Consider the following 15954-nt stretch of genomic DNA (forward strand, 5'->3'; position numbering starts at 1 on the left):
TCTTTCCATCATGAAATTCTGGTCACTGAAATTTCCAATGATTAGACACTAGCATCCAATGAAAATAAAAATAAAAATCATGCTATTTGTCAATATCCAGAAACAGGTTGTGGGCTGGATTTGACTGTGTGGCTATAGTCTGCTGAATAAGATAACTCATTCCTATCATTGTAATTCCCAGGGAGCCCCAAACATCCTTCTTTGGGCTATAGTTCATGGGTTATTCAGTGAACTCGATAGTGCTGTTGGGCCCTGGATTTTAAATTTGGGGGTGAAATTAACATTCCCCATATATAAAATGATGGATTCTGTCCACTCTATGTCTTTGATTCCCAGTACAGTTCCCGATACATTATGAGTATTCCATAGATATTTGTCAAATGAAGGAACATGTTACCTTATTCTTTATGTCAACTCCAGATTTAATCGACTTGTTATTGACTTGGGTTATTTCTAATATTTGGCAACTTCAGAGCTGGAATGAACAACCTCATGATCTTATCTTCGTGTACAGTGGCAACTCCAAGTTTCTCTTTAAGAGAGGTGCAGTTTGCTGGGAGAGAGCTATAGAAGACTTGTCTTGAAGTTTTATTTGTGCGACAAGCACATAGCAAGTGTTTATTTAGGCTGGCTTGACAGAACAGGGTTGAAGGAGACTTGATGAGGGCCACCCATGGCACTACAACTGCACAATTCTATGGGTGCCTTAAGGAGTAAATTCCTAGAGATGGCTTTGCAAGATGTTCTTTACTGGGTAATAAACCACCTGCAAACTTAGTGCATGAAACAACAACAACCATTTATTTTTTCTCATGAACACATCTACAATTTGGGCTGAGTATGATGAGGATGTCAGTTGAGTTGCCACTTTGAAGAGGGCCCACTCACAAGGCTGGCAAGCTGGTGCTGGCTGTTGTCTGGCTGTTCTACCAGGGATCTGGGCTGGAGGTCTTAGTTCTTCTCCAGTGGGCTGTTTTGTCATGGCTGGTTGGGCTTTCTCACAGTATGGTGGCTAAGTTCTAAGAATGAGCATCTCAAGAGAACAAGGTGGAAGTGCATGACATTTTTACAACATAGCATGTTTATGACCTTGTGTCACTTCCACTATAGTCACAAACATGCTTAGATTCAAGGGGAGGGCATAGACCCAGCTTGGTGAAAGGGGCACCAAATTCACCTTGAATGAAGGGCATATGGAATGTTACAACCAACTTTGGAAAATACTATCTTTTATACAAGATGAGACAAATTTGTAACTCTGACTCTTTCTCTGTCCAGATATAGATGAATGTTCTCTAAACTCCTCACAATGTGGCCCTAACTCAGTCTGCAAAAACATGCCGGGAAGATACAAGTGCAGCTGCTTGCCTGGCTTCTCTTCTCCCACTGGTAATAACTGGAGCCCGGGCAAGCCAGGTCATTTCTCTTGTACAGGTAATACTCACAGGTTCCGCGTGGGTCTTTGGTGGACAGCTACCATTGAGCTGGGCACATGTATTTCTAACCTTAGACAGACAGTCTTACATATGTTCACTCTCCTCCATTGCTCCTCAGACATTGATGAATGCCTCAACAGTAGGCTCTGCCCAGAGCATTCTGAGTGTGTCAGCTCTTTGGGAGGCAGCCATTGCCAGTGTCAAGATGGATTTGTCTTCATCAACTCCCTTTGTAAAGGTATGGGGCCCCTGTTCTTTATTTATGTACTTGATGAAGAATCACTTCATTTGATGATCTTATGAGGTAGGGATGATGAGCCTCATTTTATAAATGAGAAAATTGAAGATCAGAGAGATGAAGTCACTTGCTCAAGGACACACAGCTATTAAAGTGGAAGAACTGGGATTTGAATTCCTGTTGAGAGCCTATTACTTGAGAGTGCGGTGGTCTCTGTCTCTAGAGTGATCTTTTCCCCAGGGGACGTAGGCCATGCCCAGAAACATTTTTGGTGGTCACAGCTGGCGGTGGTGGTGGGGTTATGTGTGCTACTGTCATCTAGTGGTTAGAGGCCAGAGATGCTGCTAAATACCCTACAATGCACAGAACAGTCTCTCCACAATAAAACAAATTTTGTCTGAAGGTGGGGCAAAGGTGTGATGGCCACATAATAAGAAGCTATCTTCATATAGAAGAACAATGCAGGCAACTCCATAGAACAGAAAATAATTTATGGTAGTGTAATTTACTTACAGGAAGATTGGGTCAGAGCAGAACAGATAACCCAGCAGCTTGCAGATACCAGACCCTTGTTACAGTACTTTTTAATAGCATAGCTTGAATACTAATGATTGACAAGACAAAGGGACAGAGAATACAGAAGCACCAGGGGCCATATCTCCTTGTCTTGTGATCAGTGATTGCTTATAATTGATACTATTAGCAGTTCAATATTTATCTCAGTTGTCATGCCATTCTGGCTGTTACTAACAAAAATATTTGTGGCTACATTTTAAGGACATGGAAGGTTCATGAATTAGAAGGCTTTGATATGCTTGATAAGCACAGTGAGGTTGTTCACAGCATGGAAATTAAAAAATGAAACGAAATCTAGGACATGAAATAGAGTTGGTTTTGTTCACATCTACATCTATATGAAAATGATCCCATCCCACATGTCAGTAGTTCTAAGGCAGAGAAACTCTGTCCTGGGGACACCCAAACCTTGAACTTTCTCTGAAAAGGTATTTGAATTAAGACCTGAGAGTTATCCTTGACCCTCCCACTCCTTCCCTATCAAGTCAGTCATCATACCTTGGGGAATCAACCTGCTAAATAGATCTCGAATCTCTCCATTCTTTTCCGTCTTCACGATTGTTGCATTGGCCTCTCTCTTTCTTCAGTCTTGCCCTATTGAATCCATCCTCCACACTGCAGCCAGAATATTCTCACCAAGAGACAGGACTCCATCTTCCTGAGTCTGGTACAGCTCTGTATTCTCCACATTTATTTATAGAAGATGACTTCATTAAGCAAAGCGTGGAGTGATCAAACCTCATCATATCCCCTTGGTTTGGAGTCAGAGATACTTAAAGTCATCTCTGTTTTTTTAAATCCAGGGGTCCCCAATCCCTGGGCTGCAGACTGGTACCGGTCTGTGGCCTGTTAGGAACTGGGCCGCACAGCAGGAAGTGAGCAGTGGGCAAGTGAGCGAAGCTTCGTCTGTATCTGCAGCTGCTTCCCAGTACTAGCATCACCGCCTCAGCTCCACCTCAGATCATCAGGCATTAGATTCTCAGAGGAGTGCCAAAAGGTTGGGGACCGCTGCTTTAATCCATTTGCAGCAGTTAGCCAATGTCAGTGGCTAAAAACAACCACCATTTATTTAACTCTCAATTCCATGCCTTGGCAGTTGAGGGTGGGCTCTGCTGGTCAGTCCTTCAAGTCTCAACTGGGCTTGTTTGTGAGTCTGCGGTCAGCTTGGGGTCCACTTTGCTGATGTTGGCCAGGCTGTCTCATGTATCTGGGGATAATCCATTTCTCTTCCACTTTGTCTTTCATTTATTAGGACAGGCTAGGGCTTGTTCACATGAAGAAGTCCCAAGAATGCGCAGAAACAAACAAGCCTCTAGAGGTCTAAGTTTAGAACTGAAGCCATATCACTTCCACTGCATTCTTTTGGCCAATGCGAGTCATAGGGACAACTATGATTCAAGTGGTGGGGAAACAACTCTAAATCTTAGAGTGAGAGAGTCATGTTGCATTACACAACCCACATCCCAAGGTGTAGATACAGGGAGGAGTAAAAGATCAGGAACATTTCTGCAATCTATGATCGTTGTTTTGAAACTACCATCCTTTTGCTTACACACTGCTGTCCAGAATTTATTCTCTTGAGCATGCCTCACTGAGTGGGAGATGAGGAAGGAGGGGAGAACAGTGGTATTGGGGAGCATCAGCACTGTGTATGCCCCAAGAGCATGTAGAGTGGATCTCCTGTTCTCAGTTTCCGTCCTCAGTTCCTCATGGGCCTTGATCCTGGTTTTCATCTCCACTTACCAGATGTGGATGAATGTGCCAATCCCAGAGCTTGCCCGGAGAACACAACTTGCCATAACAGTCTTGGAAGCTATTCTTGTGTCTGCAACCCAGGATTTGAATCCAGCACTGGAAACATAAGTTTCCATGGCCCTGGAGGGACATGTAAAGGTAGGTGAAGGGGTCTGTTGGGGACTCAGGTCCAAGTCTGTCTGCAAAGACAGCAGTGGTGAGGGAGGAGTCAGGGTGAACCCAAGCTGAGTTCAAAGCCTTTATTGGCAAAGCTGAAGCCAATCATCATTCTTTCATTCACTCATTCGACAAATACTTCCTGAGCACCTACCATGCATGAGGCACTTGGATATTAGGCCCTTAGGGACAGTGGATATAGTGGTGAAAGACACAGGCAAAAACATTTGTTCTCCTATAACTTTTCATCTAGCATGGAGGGACACAGATAACAAACAAAATAAATGCATGAACATGTTGTGTGTCAGGAACAGCTAAAGGAGATGAAGACAAATAAGGCAGGAAAGACAGATAGAGTGCTTGGGGTGGGGTTCTAATTTTAATGGAAGAAAGGCCATGCTGAGAAGTTGGTATTTGAGAAAAGGTTTGACAGAAGTGGGAGAGTGAGATATTGAGTATCTGGGGAGGGGTGTTCCTGGAGGCAGGTCCTCAGCCAAGGCGCTAAGCTCCCCCATGTGTGACCCCTTTCAGTCTTCCCAACAACCTGGTGGTGTCGGTTACATTTTATACCCATTTTAGAGATTAGGAAACAGAGCCTCCATTGTGGTAGAATCACTCTCCCAAAGTCAAATAGACAGGATGTAGGAAAGGCAGGTTCTGGACTGTGCATGGGTGTGACTTCATACCCCATACTCCCAAGTGGTGTGTTACCTTGAAGTCAGGCTGCAACCTCTGGCCACTAAGAGTGGGCATGGATTCTCCAAATTCATCACCATATTTCCATACTCCAAGACTCAAGAAAGCCTGTGAAGCTGTCATCTAAACATTCCAGAGTCAGACAGAACCTGGATTTTTTTAAAAATTAAGTTTATTGGGGTAACATTGCTTAACACAATTATATAATTTTCAGGTGTACATTATAATTTGACATCTGTATATTCTATTGTGTGTTTACCACCCAAAGTCCAGTTTCCTTCAGCTACCATATATTTGATCCCCTTTACCCACTTCACGTTCCCCCTACTCCCTGTATTTGACCTCCTTTACCCAGTCTGCCTCTCCCCTCCTCCTCCACCCGCTACCATCTGGCAACCACTAACTAGTCTATAGTCTGTGTCCATGAGTCTCTGTTTGATTGTCCTGTTCGTTTGTTGCTTTTAGGTTTATATCCCACATATAAGTGATTTCATGTGATTTCAGCTTTTTCTGTCTGGCTTATTTCACTTAGCATGATTATCTCAAGGTCCATCCATGTTGTTGCAAATGGCAGTATTTCATCTCATCTTATGGCTGAGTAATATTCCATTGTATATATGTACCACAGCTTCTTTATCTGATCATCTATTGTAGGACACTTTGGTTGCTTCCATGTCCTGGCCACTGTGAATAATGCTGCTATGAACATCAGTGTGCAAATATCTTTTTGGATATGGGTTTTCAAGTCTTTGGGGTAAATACCCAGCAGAGGGATTGCTGGATCATATGGTAGATCAATTCTTAGTTTTTTGAGGAACCTCCATACTGTTTCTCATAGTGCTGTACCAATTTGCAGTCCCACCAGCAGTGTATGAGGGTTCCTTGTTCTCCGCATCTTCTCCAACATTTGTTATTACTTGTCTTGCTGATTATAGCTATTCTAACAGGTGTGGGATGGTATCTCATTGTGGTTTTGATTTGAATTTTCCTAATTGCTAGTGATGTTGAGCATTTGTATTTGTTGGCCATTTGTATTTCCTCTAGGGAGAAGTGTCTGTCCAAGTCCACTTCCCATTTTTCGATTGGATCTTTTTTTTTTATTGTTGTTGTTGTTATTGAGTCGTATGAGTTCTTTGGATATTAGGCCCTTATCAGAAGCATTGCTTGCAAATATATTTTTCCATTCAGGTGGTTGTCTCTTTACTTTGTTGATGATTTCTTTTGCTGAAGCTTTTTAGTTTGATGTAGTCCTATTCATTTATTTTAGCTTTTACTTCCCTTGTCTTTGAGGTCAAATCCATAAAAACCTCTTTAAGTACAAGGTCCTTAAGTTTCATTTCTATGTTTTCTTCTATGCATTTTATTGTTTCAGGTCTTATATTCAGGTCCTTAATCTATTTTAGTTGATTTTGGTGTGTGGTGAAAGACAACAGTCTAGTTTCATTCTTTTGCAGGTGGCTTTCCAGTTTTCCCAGCACCATTTATTGAAGAGGCTTTCCTTTCTTCACTGTTCGTTTTCGGCTTTTTTTTTTTTTTAAATTATTTGCCCATATAAATATGGGTTTTCTTGTGGACTCTTGATTCTGTTCCACTGGTCCATATGTCTGTTTTTCTGCCAATACCATGCTGTTTTGATTACTGTCATTTTGTAGTAAAATTTGAAGTTGGGCAGAGTGATGCCTCCCGCCTCAGAACCTGGATTTAAATCATCATTGTGCCTTTCATGAGCTATGTGATGCTGCATAATTCTGAAGCCTCAGTTTCCTCCTTTGGAAAATGGGGATAATATGAAGATGCATCTCACAGGGCTGCTCTGAGCACTCATTGAGCAGATGCATGTAAAGTCTACCTTGGTGCCTGGCTCAAAGAAGCTCAACATGTTGATTTTTAATTTTAGTTAATGAATCTTTACATAATGCTTGCTGTGCTACAGATTCTGAGTACTTTACAGATATTACCTTGTTGAATCCCCTGAACAACTTTATTGGGTGGATTCTGTTATTATTCCCATTTGACAAATGAGGAAATTGAGGCACACAGATAAATTCTCTTGTCCAATGTGTTATTTCAAGCTGCCGTAATGCAACATCATAGACAGGGTCTTAAACAATAGATGTTTACTTCTCACAGTTCTGAAGGCTGAAGGCTGAGATTAGGGTGCCAGCATGTTTGGGTTATGATGAGGGCCCCTTCCTGGCTTTCAGATAAACACTTTTTTGCTATGTCCTCACAGAGCATGGAGAGAGAGAGAGCTCTTCTTGTGTGTCTCTCTTCCAAGGGCACTAATCCCATTATGAGAGCCCCACCCTAATTACCTCATGTCCAAATACCATTTCATTGGGGGTTAGGGTTTTAATATATGAATTTGGGGGGAGAAAATTCAGTCCATAGTGTCCACTAATGCACAGCTTATAAGGGACAGAGCCAAGCTTTGAACCTAAGATGCCCATGCTCTCCAGCCCTTTACTCTGATGCTACTCAGCTGCTGTCATCATTAGTGATGTAGTGGCTCCTTGGAGGACAATTGAGATTCACCAGAGAAAGAAGGGAGTGAGTGAGTTTGAGGTTACGGGAGCACAGGTGAGAGAATGAGCATTCACAAACCTATAGGTAATCAGTGAGTCTAAATCACAAGTTACAAAGTGATTAGAAGCAAAAGATGAGGTAGGCAAGCTTAGCTTGGAGCAGACTCTCAGGGCCCCACATGTTCTAATGAGGAGTTTGGGTTCTAACCTGAGAAGCGGGCAGGGAACCTCGTCAGAAGGGTTGCGTGGGTCGTAAACATGCCTCTTGGTGCTTCCTTTACACAGTGATAAAAGTGTGTAAGAAGTTGAGACAGGGGCCGGGGCACCCAGTGGCTTTTGTCACTGGTGGGGCCGTATACTGTTGCTGCAGCCTCAGCATCCTTCATCCTTTTGACTTAGACTATTTTTCTGCTTAGATGTGGATGAATGTTCCAGAAACTTGACTCTTTGTGGTCCTAATTCCGTCTGCACGAACATCCCGGGAGAATATCGTTGCTCCTGCCTGCCCGGGTTCATTTCACCTGATTTTTGGAGCCCCAAGCAACCAGAGGCTTTCAAATGTACAGGTAATTCTCCCAGCCATGTGAAGGATGTCGAATGACCCTGAAATATAGTGGCTTCTAACAACAACGCTTTGTTCCCGCTCATGATTTTATGGGTTGACCACAGGGTTTTCTGGAGCTCTGGTGTGGTGGGCAGGTCTGCAATGACCTCACTTACATGGCCAGTAGTTGGTGCTGGTCTCTGGCTGGGAGCTAGGTGGCCTCCAGCTTTCACCGGGGAGGGGGGGGCTTTCTGCATGGCTGCTTAGGCTTCCTCATAGCAAGGCATCTGGTCTACAAGAAGAAAAGTTATAAGAGGAAAAGGCAGAAATGTCAGTCTTCATTAGGCTTGGGCTTGAGAGTCCCAGAACATTGCTTCTACCACATCCTATTGATCATAGTCACAGGGCCAGCCTAGGTTCAGAGTAAGAAGAAATAAACTCTCAGTCTTCGGGAGTCGAGAGTGGGGTGGCGAAGTGAAAGGGAGGTGGGGGTGGTAGGGGGTAAGGAGGGGCATACAGGAAGGAGAAGGGGGTGATGGAGGCCGTCCTTGGAGTATCTACGACACTGCAGAACACATTTTCTGTTCCTCAGCCCCCAGGGGGAAATTCATGCTTCTTTTCATTGGAAATGTTCCATTTCTTCTTATTGATCTTCACCAGCTGCTGACATTGTTAGAAGCAGAATGATAGAGTGATAAAGTTGAAGGGGACCTTAGAGAGATTAATACAGTTCTAAGGGCTCCTAGGAACCTACTCAGAATCTTTATCAAGGGCAAGAAAACAAAACCATGGACTTCCACCCCTCTTCCAGTCAAATCATCACTTCTTTTATTTGTCTTACATTTTCAGGTTTCATTTCATGTGAAGGAAGGTTTCCTCAGCAAAAAAGTTTTGAAAACCATGTACCTAGTCTAGCTTCATAAGCAAAATGTAAATTCCATCTGTGCTATTTCTGACAAGAGCTCACCTATTTGATGCTTAAATCTGTCTGGGAGTGAGGAGCTCACTCCTTGGTTAGAGATGTTTTCTGTGACACCAAGAGAAAAACCACTTCTCATATCTTCCAACCACAGGCCATTTTCATGTCTTTTGATGAACTAATTTGATGACTCCAAATTAGTCTACATTCATATCACAAAGACTTCTCACCCCAACTCACCATGGTGATGCCCAATGCAGTGTATTATATACCTGCATAAGTGATTAGATAATGTTGCCTATTTATTTCTCTTGTTCTGTGAGTTGACACAGAAATATGAAAGGTTTTGTTTTTACCTTCCTCCTAATTATTTTTTCCAGATGTCTGATTCCATATATTCTCTGTGCCCCAGGAACCTTCAGGGGAGAGACAACCCTGTAATGACTCAGTGACCTGACATCAACCTGTATTTGTTAGGCCAGGGTTTCTTAACCTTTGCCATATTGATATTTTGGGCTGGATAGTTCTTTGTTGTGGGGGGCTGTCCTGGTAGTGTCTTTGGCCTCCACTCACTTGTTGCCAGTAGCACCTCCCTCCTCTGGTCATGACAACCAAAAACGTCTCCAGACATTGTACAATGTCCCCTGGGAGGCAAATCACTCTCAAGTGAGAACCACTAGCTTAACATAATAGAAATTTCTTACTCTCATAATAATCCAATATGGATGTCTTTGGCCAATGGGGAGCTTTCCTCCACAAGGTGATATAGAGGTCCAGTTTTTTCACATCTCTTGGTTTTTCTATCCCTTAGGACCTTGCAGTCCCTGGCCTAGCCAGTGGTGGAGGGAGAGAGAAAGCATGCCCACTTCTTGACCACCTTGGCCCAGAAGTGAAAAATGTCATACCCTTTCACATTCCATAAGTGAAGACTGGTCACATGGCCCCATCTAGATACAGAGGGCTCTGAGAAATGTAGACTCTGGTTGAGCTGCCACTATTTGAATGACGACTTTATGTTTCAGAAGAGGAAGCATGACTTTTGTTGGATTGTTGGCTAGCTCTACTTCATGTCCATTCTCTACTCCATAGATATTGATGAGTGCCTGGATATGTGTCTTTTCAATGTGACATGTACCAACATCCCTGGGAGCTACTTTTATAACTGCCACCCAGGATTTGCACTAAGCAATAGGCAGCTGACCCCTAAATAATACCTTGTTTAGCTTTGTTTGCTTTGAAGCTTTATAAAACATCTCAGAGTCCCTGATGTTGTAGTGGGTATTTCTACCCTTGTATATTATGGCAAGGGATGAATTTTAAGCAGCGAGTAAAGACATCAGGCTTGCTTTTAATCATATTGTGCTGTGGTTAAGTTTGATTTGGTTGCCTTTGTTTTCTTCCTAGCGGTTCCTTTCAAGTGTAAAGAAGACATGATACCCAACAATGAACAGGTCCAGCAGTGCCAAGTGGGTGCAGCATTGGGGTCTGAATATGTAAGTATTTTTGAGGTTTCTAGCTCTTGAGGTTTTCCTAGAAGCCACTTAAGTAGATGTTATTTGCATCTTTAACAAAGGCAAAAATAAGAGTGGCCTAAACCAGACAGCAGTTTACTTCTCTCTTTGAGTGTAAGCTGCTGAGAGCTGATATGATGCTTTGCCATCATTGACACTGGATTCTCTCATTGTGCTTCAGAACGGCTGCTGCAGCCCCTGCCGTCATGGCTGCATTCCAGCTGGTGGGCAAGGGAGAAGGGGAAGTGAAAGGCACTGTCCTTCTCTTTAAGAGTATAACCCAGTATCACTTCGCTTATACCTTGTTGGCCAGAATTTAGTTACATGGTCACACCCAGCTACAAGAAAAGCTGAGAAGGGAGGACATTCACCTCTTCAAAACTTGGGGATTCTCTTACTAAAAGAAGAAAGGATGTTGAGGTCTCACTACCAGTGCAGGTATTGGTGCTGCATGTGTGTGATATGGGACGGGTGACATGCAGCTCCCAGGTCAGGTGAAGAAGAACATAGAGATCCCGATTCTCTGATGAAGCTGTCACAGTGAATCAGGTCTCCATGAGCACCTTCAAGAATTGATGTCGCTATTTGAAATCTGAGTTGACAAATTAGCTTTGGAATTCCCATGTACTTTGGACCACTGTTGTTGTTTTTTAAATCGTGGTGAAATAAACATAAAAAAACCTCACCATTTTAGCCATTGTAAAGTGTATAGTTGTTAGGCAAAATAATTCTTGGTACTTAACGTGACCCATGCCATCTAACAAAACAAGCTGACCACCAATGCACTCCAAGAGCGGTGGGCCCATATCACCTGAAAGGAATGTTCTTGCCTAGATAAGAGGGCCCATTAAGTTGTTTCCTGCTTTGGATTATACAGCATTTAACAAGCACATGCCACATGGCTACAAGCCATCTGCATTAGCCTGTGGCACTTGGCTATAAGCCACCTGCTTAGCAAGCACTGGCTACAAGCACCCGTGTTGTTGCGGGCTGTATGTATCAAACCTTTCTGGTGCCGAGATCTAGCATCTTGCTGCTGCCCACAGACGCTGCTTCTGTCTATAAGTTACCTTAATAAACTCTTGATAACCTTCTGGAGTTGTCAGCCTCTTTCAGTCTCTTGGCGCCAGGAAATTTTTGCAACAATGGTGAGCCAGCCTGGAGACCTGGAAAATGGGAAAGGAGAAAGAAACTTCCTGGGGTATACCCTGGGTATAACCTCTATGTGGGGAGGGGTAGCCCCTATGTTTGGTGCTTGTGGCCCACAGCATGGGTACAGGGACCCCTGAAAATGCAGGCTGGTTGGGAGCATCTGCTTGCTGAGTGTCATCTGCTTTATTGCGGTAAGGTAGGGCTCTATACAAGAGACTTTAACAATCAGAGAATACCCCCTGGCTGAATTGCTAGACATTGTGGCTAAATTTCAACAAAAGCTGTGAGAAAGCCTTTCAACTTGAATGGTGAGGCTTTGGGACACAGGGGCTGATAGGATCTCTTTCTGCCATCCTGAAGGAGAAAAAACGAATAAGCGCACTATTCACCTGGCCCTGAGGCATCATCTACATGGCTGGCCCCAAGGAAATCATTATTTAATGGTCTGGAAAATAATGGGATGCTGGGAGCCTGGCCAGATGAGGGAGATCTACCAGGACCTGCCAGCTCCTGGAAGTCCGTAGAGGAAGTTCAAGTTTTGTTGCTGGAAGTAGGCATGAGACAGGCTATCTGTACCGAGGTGTTTCAGGGGCCCACAAAGCTGTGTTTTCTGCTGGTGGGAGAAAACCGCCTTTTGCAGGCAGCCCCCCAAAGTGGTATAGCCCGTTAATTTCCCTTTTAAGTCCGATAATCAGAGCAGATGTCTGATGTGGGAGAATCCATGGCAGTTTTAGGCGATACTGAGCAGCGCTGAAATTGGGGCTGCCTAGTACTAAAAAGGAGACTCAAGGGGCCTGCACCCCAAAGAGTAAATCTAATCACGAGGGGCTCATATGTGTCACCCCTAAAAGAGATGGCATGATGTAGTAACCAGTAGAACCCCGTAGGAAGGACAGACGACCTGAAGCAGTTCTAGTGGGACAATAAAAAGTTACAGCAACTCCAGCCTCTCCCTCTGGCCCCTCTGGTCACTGCCAAAGACAGGAGGGAGCCCTGGTCCCAGTCCACCATTGAATTTGCCATCTGGGTGCCCTCTGTTTCCTGAGACTAAGGGTGGGGCCAACATCACCCACAAATAGGAGCGATGGGGGTAACTACAGGCCTCACATAGAAATCACAATATGTTGGTCCCCCGCTGCCCTTATAGATAGAGGTGCAGAGTAAACCCTCATACATGGCAACCCTGAAAAATTTTGAGGAACTTGGGCTGCCATGAATGAGTGTGGGGGCAAAGGCAGTTCAAATAAAAGTTTTATTATCCATCCAGATAGGGTGCACTCCTGTTCAGTGTTCGTTTCCCCAATTCAGGAAAATATTTTGGGAATAGCTGGTCTCTTGGGAAAGACATTGCAGACAGTGAGTGGAGGAATTTCATCTCCAAGTGCAGGCAGTGAAGTCCACCTTGAGAGGCAAGGCACACTGGGAACCTGTCAACCTCTTTCTTTGGTCTCTGGGCTTTGGGAAATTTTGACAACGATTCAGGAACATTAGTATTCTCACAATGGTGTGTAACCACCACCTCTATCCCCCAAACATTCTCATAGTCCCCAAGAGAAGCCCTGTATACATTGATTTACTGCCCATTCCTCCCCCAGCCCCCAGCCCCTGGTAAATACTAATCTACTTTATATCTCCATAGATATGGCTGTTCTGGACATTTTATTTAAATGAAATCACACACTGTGTGGCCTTCTGTGTCTGGCTTCTTTCACTGAGCTTCAAGTGTTCATCTTTTTACCCCACTATAGTTTTGCTTTTATGTTTATGTTTACTTTTTTTATTCATGGAAGAGAAAGGTGTTGTGGTTCCAATTTAATGAAATCATGATTTTTTAAAACTTAATTTTTATATTTTTATTTTTTTTCAATTCTAGTTGATATAAAATATTATATTAATTTCAGGTGTACAACAGTGATTACACATTTATATAACTTACAAAGTGATTATCCTGATAAATCCAGTACCCATCTAACACCACGCATAGTCATTACACTACTACCAACTACATTCCCCAGGCTCTACTCTACATCCCCATGACTATTTTCTTAATTTTCTTAATGCCTCTTAATCCTCTCCCTTCTGACAATCATCAAAATGCTCTCCATATCTATGACCTTGTTTCTATTGTTTTATTTTTCCTGTTCTCTAGATTCATCATGTGCCATTTGTCTTTCTCTGTCTGACTTACTCCCCTTAGCATGATACCCTCTAGGTCCATCCATGTTGTTGCAGCTGGCAAAATTTCATTCTTTTTATGGTTGAGTAAATTCTTGCACATATGTCTCTTCTTTATCCATTCATCCATTGATGAACACTCAGGTTGCCTTCACCTTGGCTACTGTAAATAATGTTGAAATGAACATATGGATTCACATGTCCCTTCAAAGTAGTGTTTTGGGTTTCTTCAAATAAACACCTAGAAGTGGGATTACTAGATCTTTCTTTGTCTCTTGTTATAGCCTTTGTTTTAAAGTCTATTTTGTCTTGTATAAGTATTGCTACCCCAGCTTTTTTTTTGTTTGCTTCCATTTTCATGAAACACCTTTTAAAAAATCCCTTTACTTTCAGTCTCTGTGTATCTTTTGATCTAAAGTGAGTCTCTCTTTTTTTTCTTGTCTTTTTTTAAAAAATATTTTTTTATGGTTACTTTGGTTAACGAAATTCAATAAGTTTCAGCTGTACATTTTAACACTGTATGTCCACCTCTCATAGTTAAATTTCTTTCTGTCACCACATATTTGACCCCCTTTTACCCCATCGACCTCTTCCCTCCTCTCTTCCCTCTTCCCTCTGGTAACCACTAGTCTATTGTCCATGTCCATGAGGCTCTGTTTGTTTGTCCTGCTCATTTGTTGCTTTTAGGTTTACATCCCACATATAAGTGATATCATGTGATTTCCAACTTTTTCTATCTGGCTTATTTCGCTTAGCATGATTATCTCAAGGTCCATCCACGTTATCGCAAATGGCAGCATTTCATCTCTTCCTATGGCTGAGTAATAATCCATTGTATTTATGCACCACAGCTTATTTAGCCAATCATCTATTGTAGGACACTTCGGTTGCTTCCATGACCTGGCCATTGTGAATAATGCTGCTATGAACATCGGTGTGCAAATATCTTTTCAGATATGGGTTTTCAAGTCTTTGGGGTAAATACCCAGTAGAAGGATTGCTGGGTCATATGGTAGATCAATTCTTAGTTTTTTGAGGAACCTCCATACTGCTTTCCATAGTGGCTGTACCAATTTGCAGTCCCACCAGCAGTGTATGAGGGTTCCTTGTTCTCCACATCTTCTCCAACATTTGTTATTACTTGTCCTGTTGATTATAGCTATTCTAACAGGTGTGGGATGGTATCTCATTGTGGTTTTGATTTGCCTTTCCCTAATAGCTAGTGATGTTGAGCATCTTTTCAAATATTTGTTGGCCATTTGTATTTCCTCTATGGAGAAGTGTCTGTCCAGGTCCTCTGCCCATTTTTTGATTGGATCTTTTTTGTTGTTGTTGTTGTTATTGAGTAGTATGAGTTCTTTGTATATTTTGGATATTAAGCCCTTATCGGAGGCATTGCTTGCAAATATATTTTCCCATTTAGATAGTTGTCTTTTTACTTTGTTGATGATTTTTTTTTTGCTGTGCAGAAGCTTTTTAGTTTGATGTAGTCCCATTCATTTATTTTAGCTTTTACTTCCCTTGCCTTTGAGGTCAAATTTATAAAATCGACTGTAAGTCCAAGGTCCATGAGATTAATTCTCATGTTTTCTTCTATGCATTTTATTGTTTCAGGTCTTATATTTATGTCCTTAATCCATTTTGAGTTAATTTTGGTGTTATATACTTTTTCATGGTATTTTTGTATGATTCTTTGCATTTCTGTGATGTCCGTCACATTTCTCCACTTTCATCCCTGATTTTGTTTATTTGTATCCTTTCTCTATTTTCTTTAGTGAGTCTAGCCAGAGGTTTGTCAATTTTATTAACCTTCTCAAAGAATCAGCCCTTTGTTGCATTTATTTTTTCTATTGTTTTTGTTTTCAGTTTCATTTGTTTCTGCTCTAATTTTGATTATTTCTTTCCTTCTGTTGACTTTAGGCCTCATTTATTCTTCCTTTTCTAGTTTTTTAAGATAAAGTGTTAGGTTTTCTATTTGGGCTTGTTCTTGTTTTTGGAGATAGGCCTGTAATGATATGAACTTTCCTCTTATGACCGCTTTTGCTGTGTCCCAAAAGTTTTGATATGTTGTACTATCATTGTCATTCGTTTCTATGTATCTCTTGATCTCTCTTTTTATTTCTTCTCTGACCCAGTGATTTTTCAGTAGCATGTTGTTTAATCTCCATGTATTTGTGGTTCTTTCTGCTTTCTTTTTGCAGTTGATCTCTAGTTTCAAGGAATTATGACCAGAGAATATGGTTTGAATGTCTTCAACCCTCTTATATTTGT

General features: G+C 42.2%; 1 protein-coding gene across 2 annotated transcripts in view; it reads left to right on the forward strand.

Moving 5' to 3' along the window:
* Nucleotides 1-15954, forward strand: part of ADGRE1 (adhesion G protein-coupled receptor E1) — a 60910-nt gene that overhangs the window by 8129 nt on the left and 36827 nt on the right. For both annotated transcript variants that reach the window (XM_039878538.1, XM_039878539.1), the window contains exons 4-8: nucleotides 1279-1434; nucleotides 1555-1674; nucleotides 3997-4143; nucleotides 7799-7948; nucleotides 10250-10338. In XM_039878538.1, the coding sequence (XP_039734472.1) occupies nucleotides 1279-1434; nucleotides 1555-1674; nucleotides 3997-4143; nucleotides 7799-7948; nucleotides 10250-10338 (662 nt within the window). The remainder of the gene's footprint in view (nucleotides 1-1278; nucleotides 1435-1554; nucleotides 1675-3996; nucleotides 4144-7798; nucleotides 7949-10249; nucleotides 10339-15954) is intronic.

Source organism: Pteropus medius, unplaced genomic scaffold (genome assembly GCF_902729225.1).
Source record: "Pteropus medius unplaced genomic scaffold, Ma_sr-lr_union100, whole genome shotgun sequence".
Lineage (NCBI taxonomy): Eukaryota > Metazoa > Chordata > Mammalia > Chiroptera > Pteropodidae > Pteropus > Pteropus medius.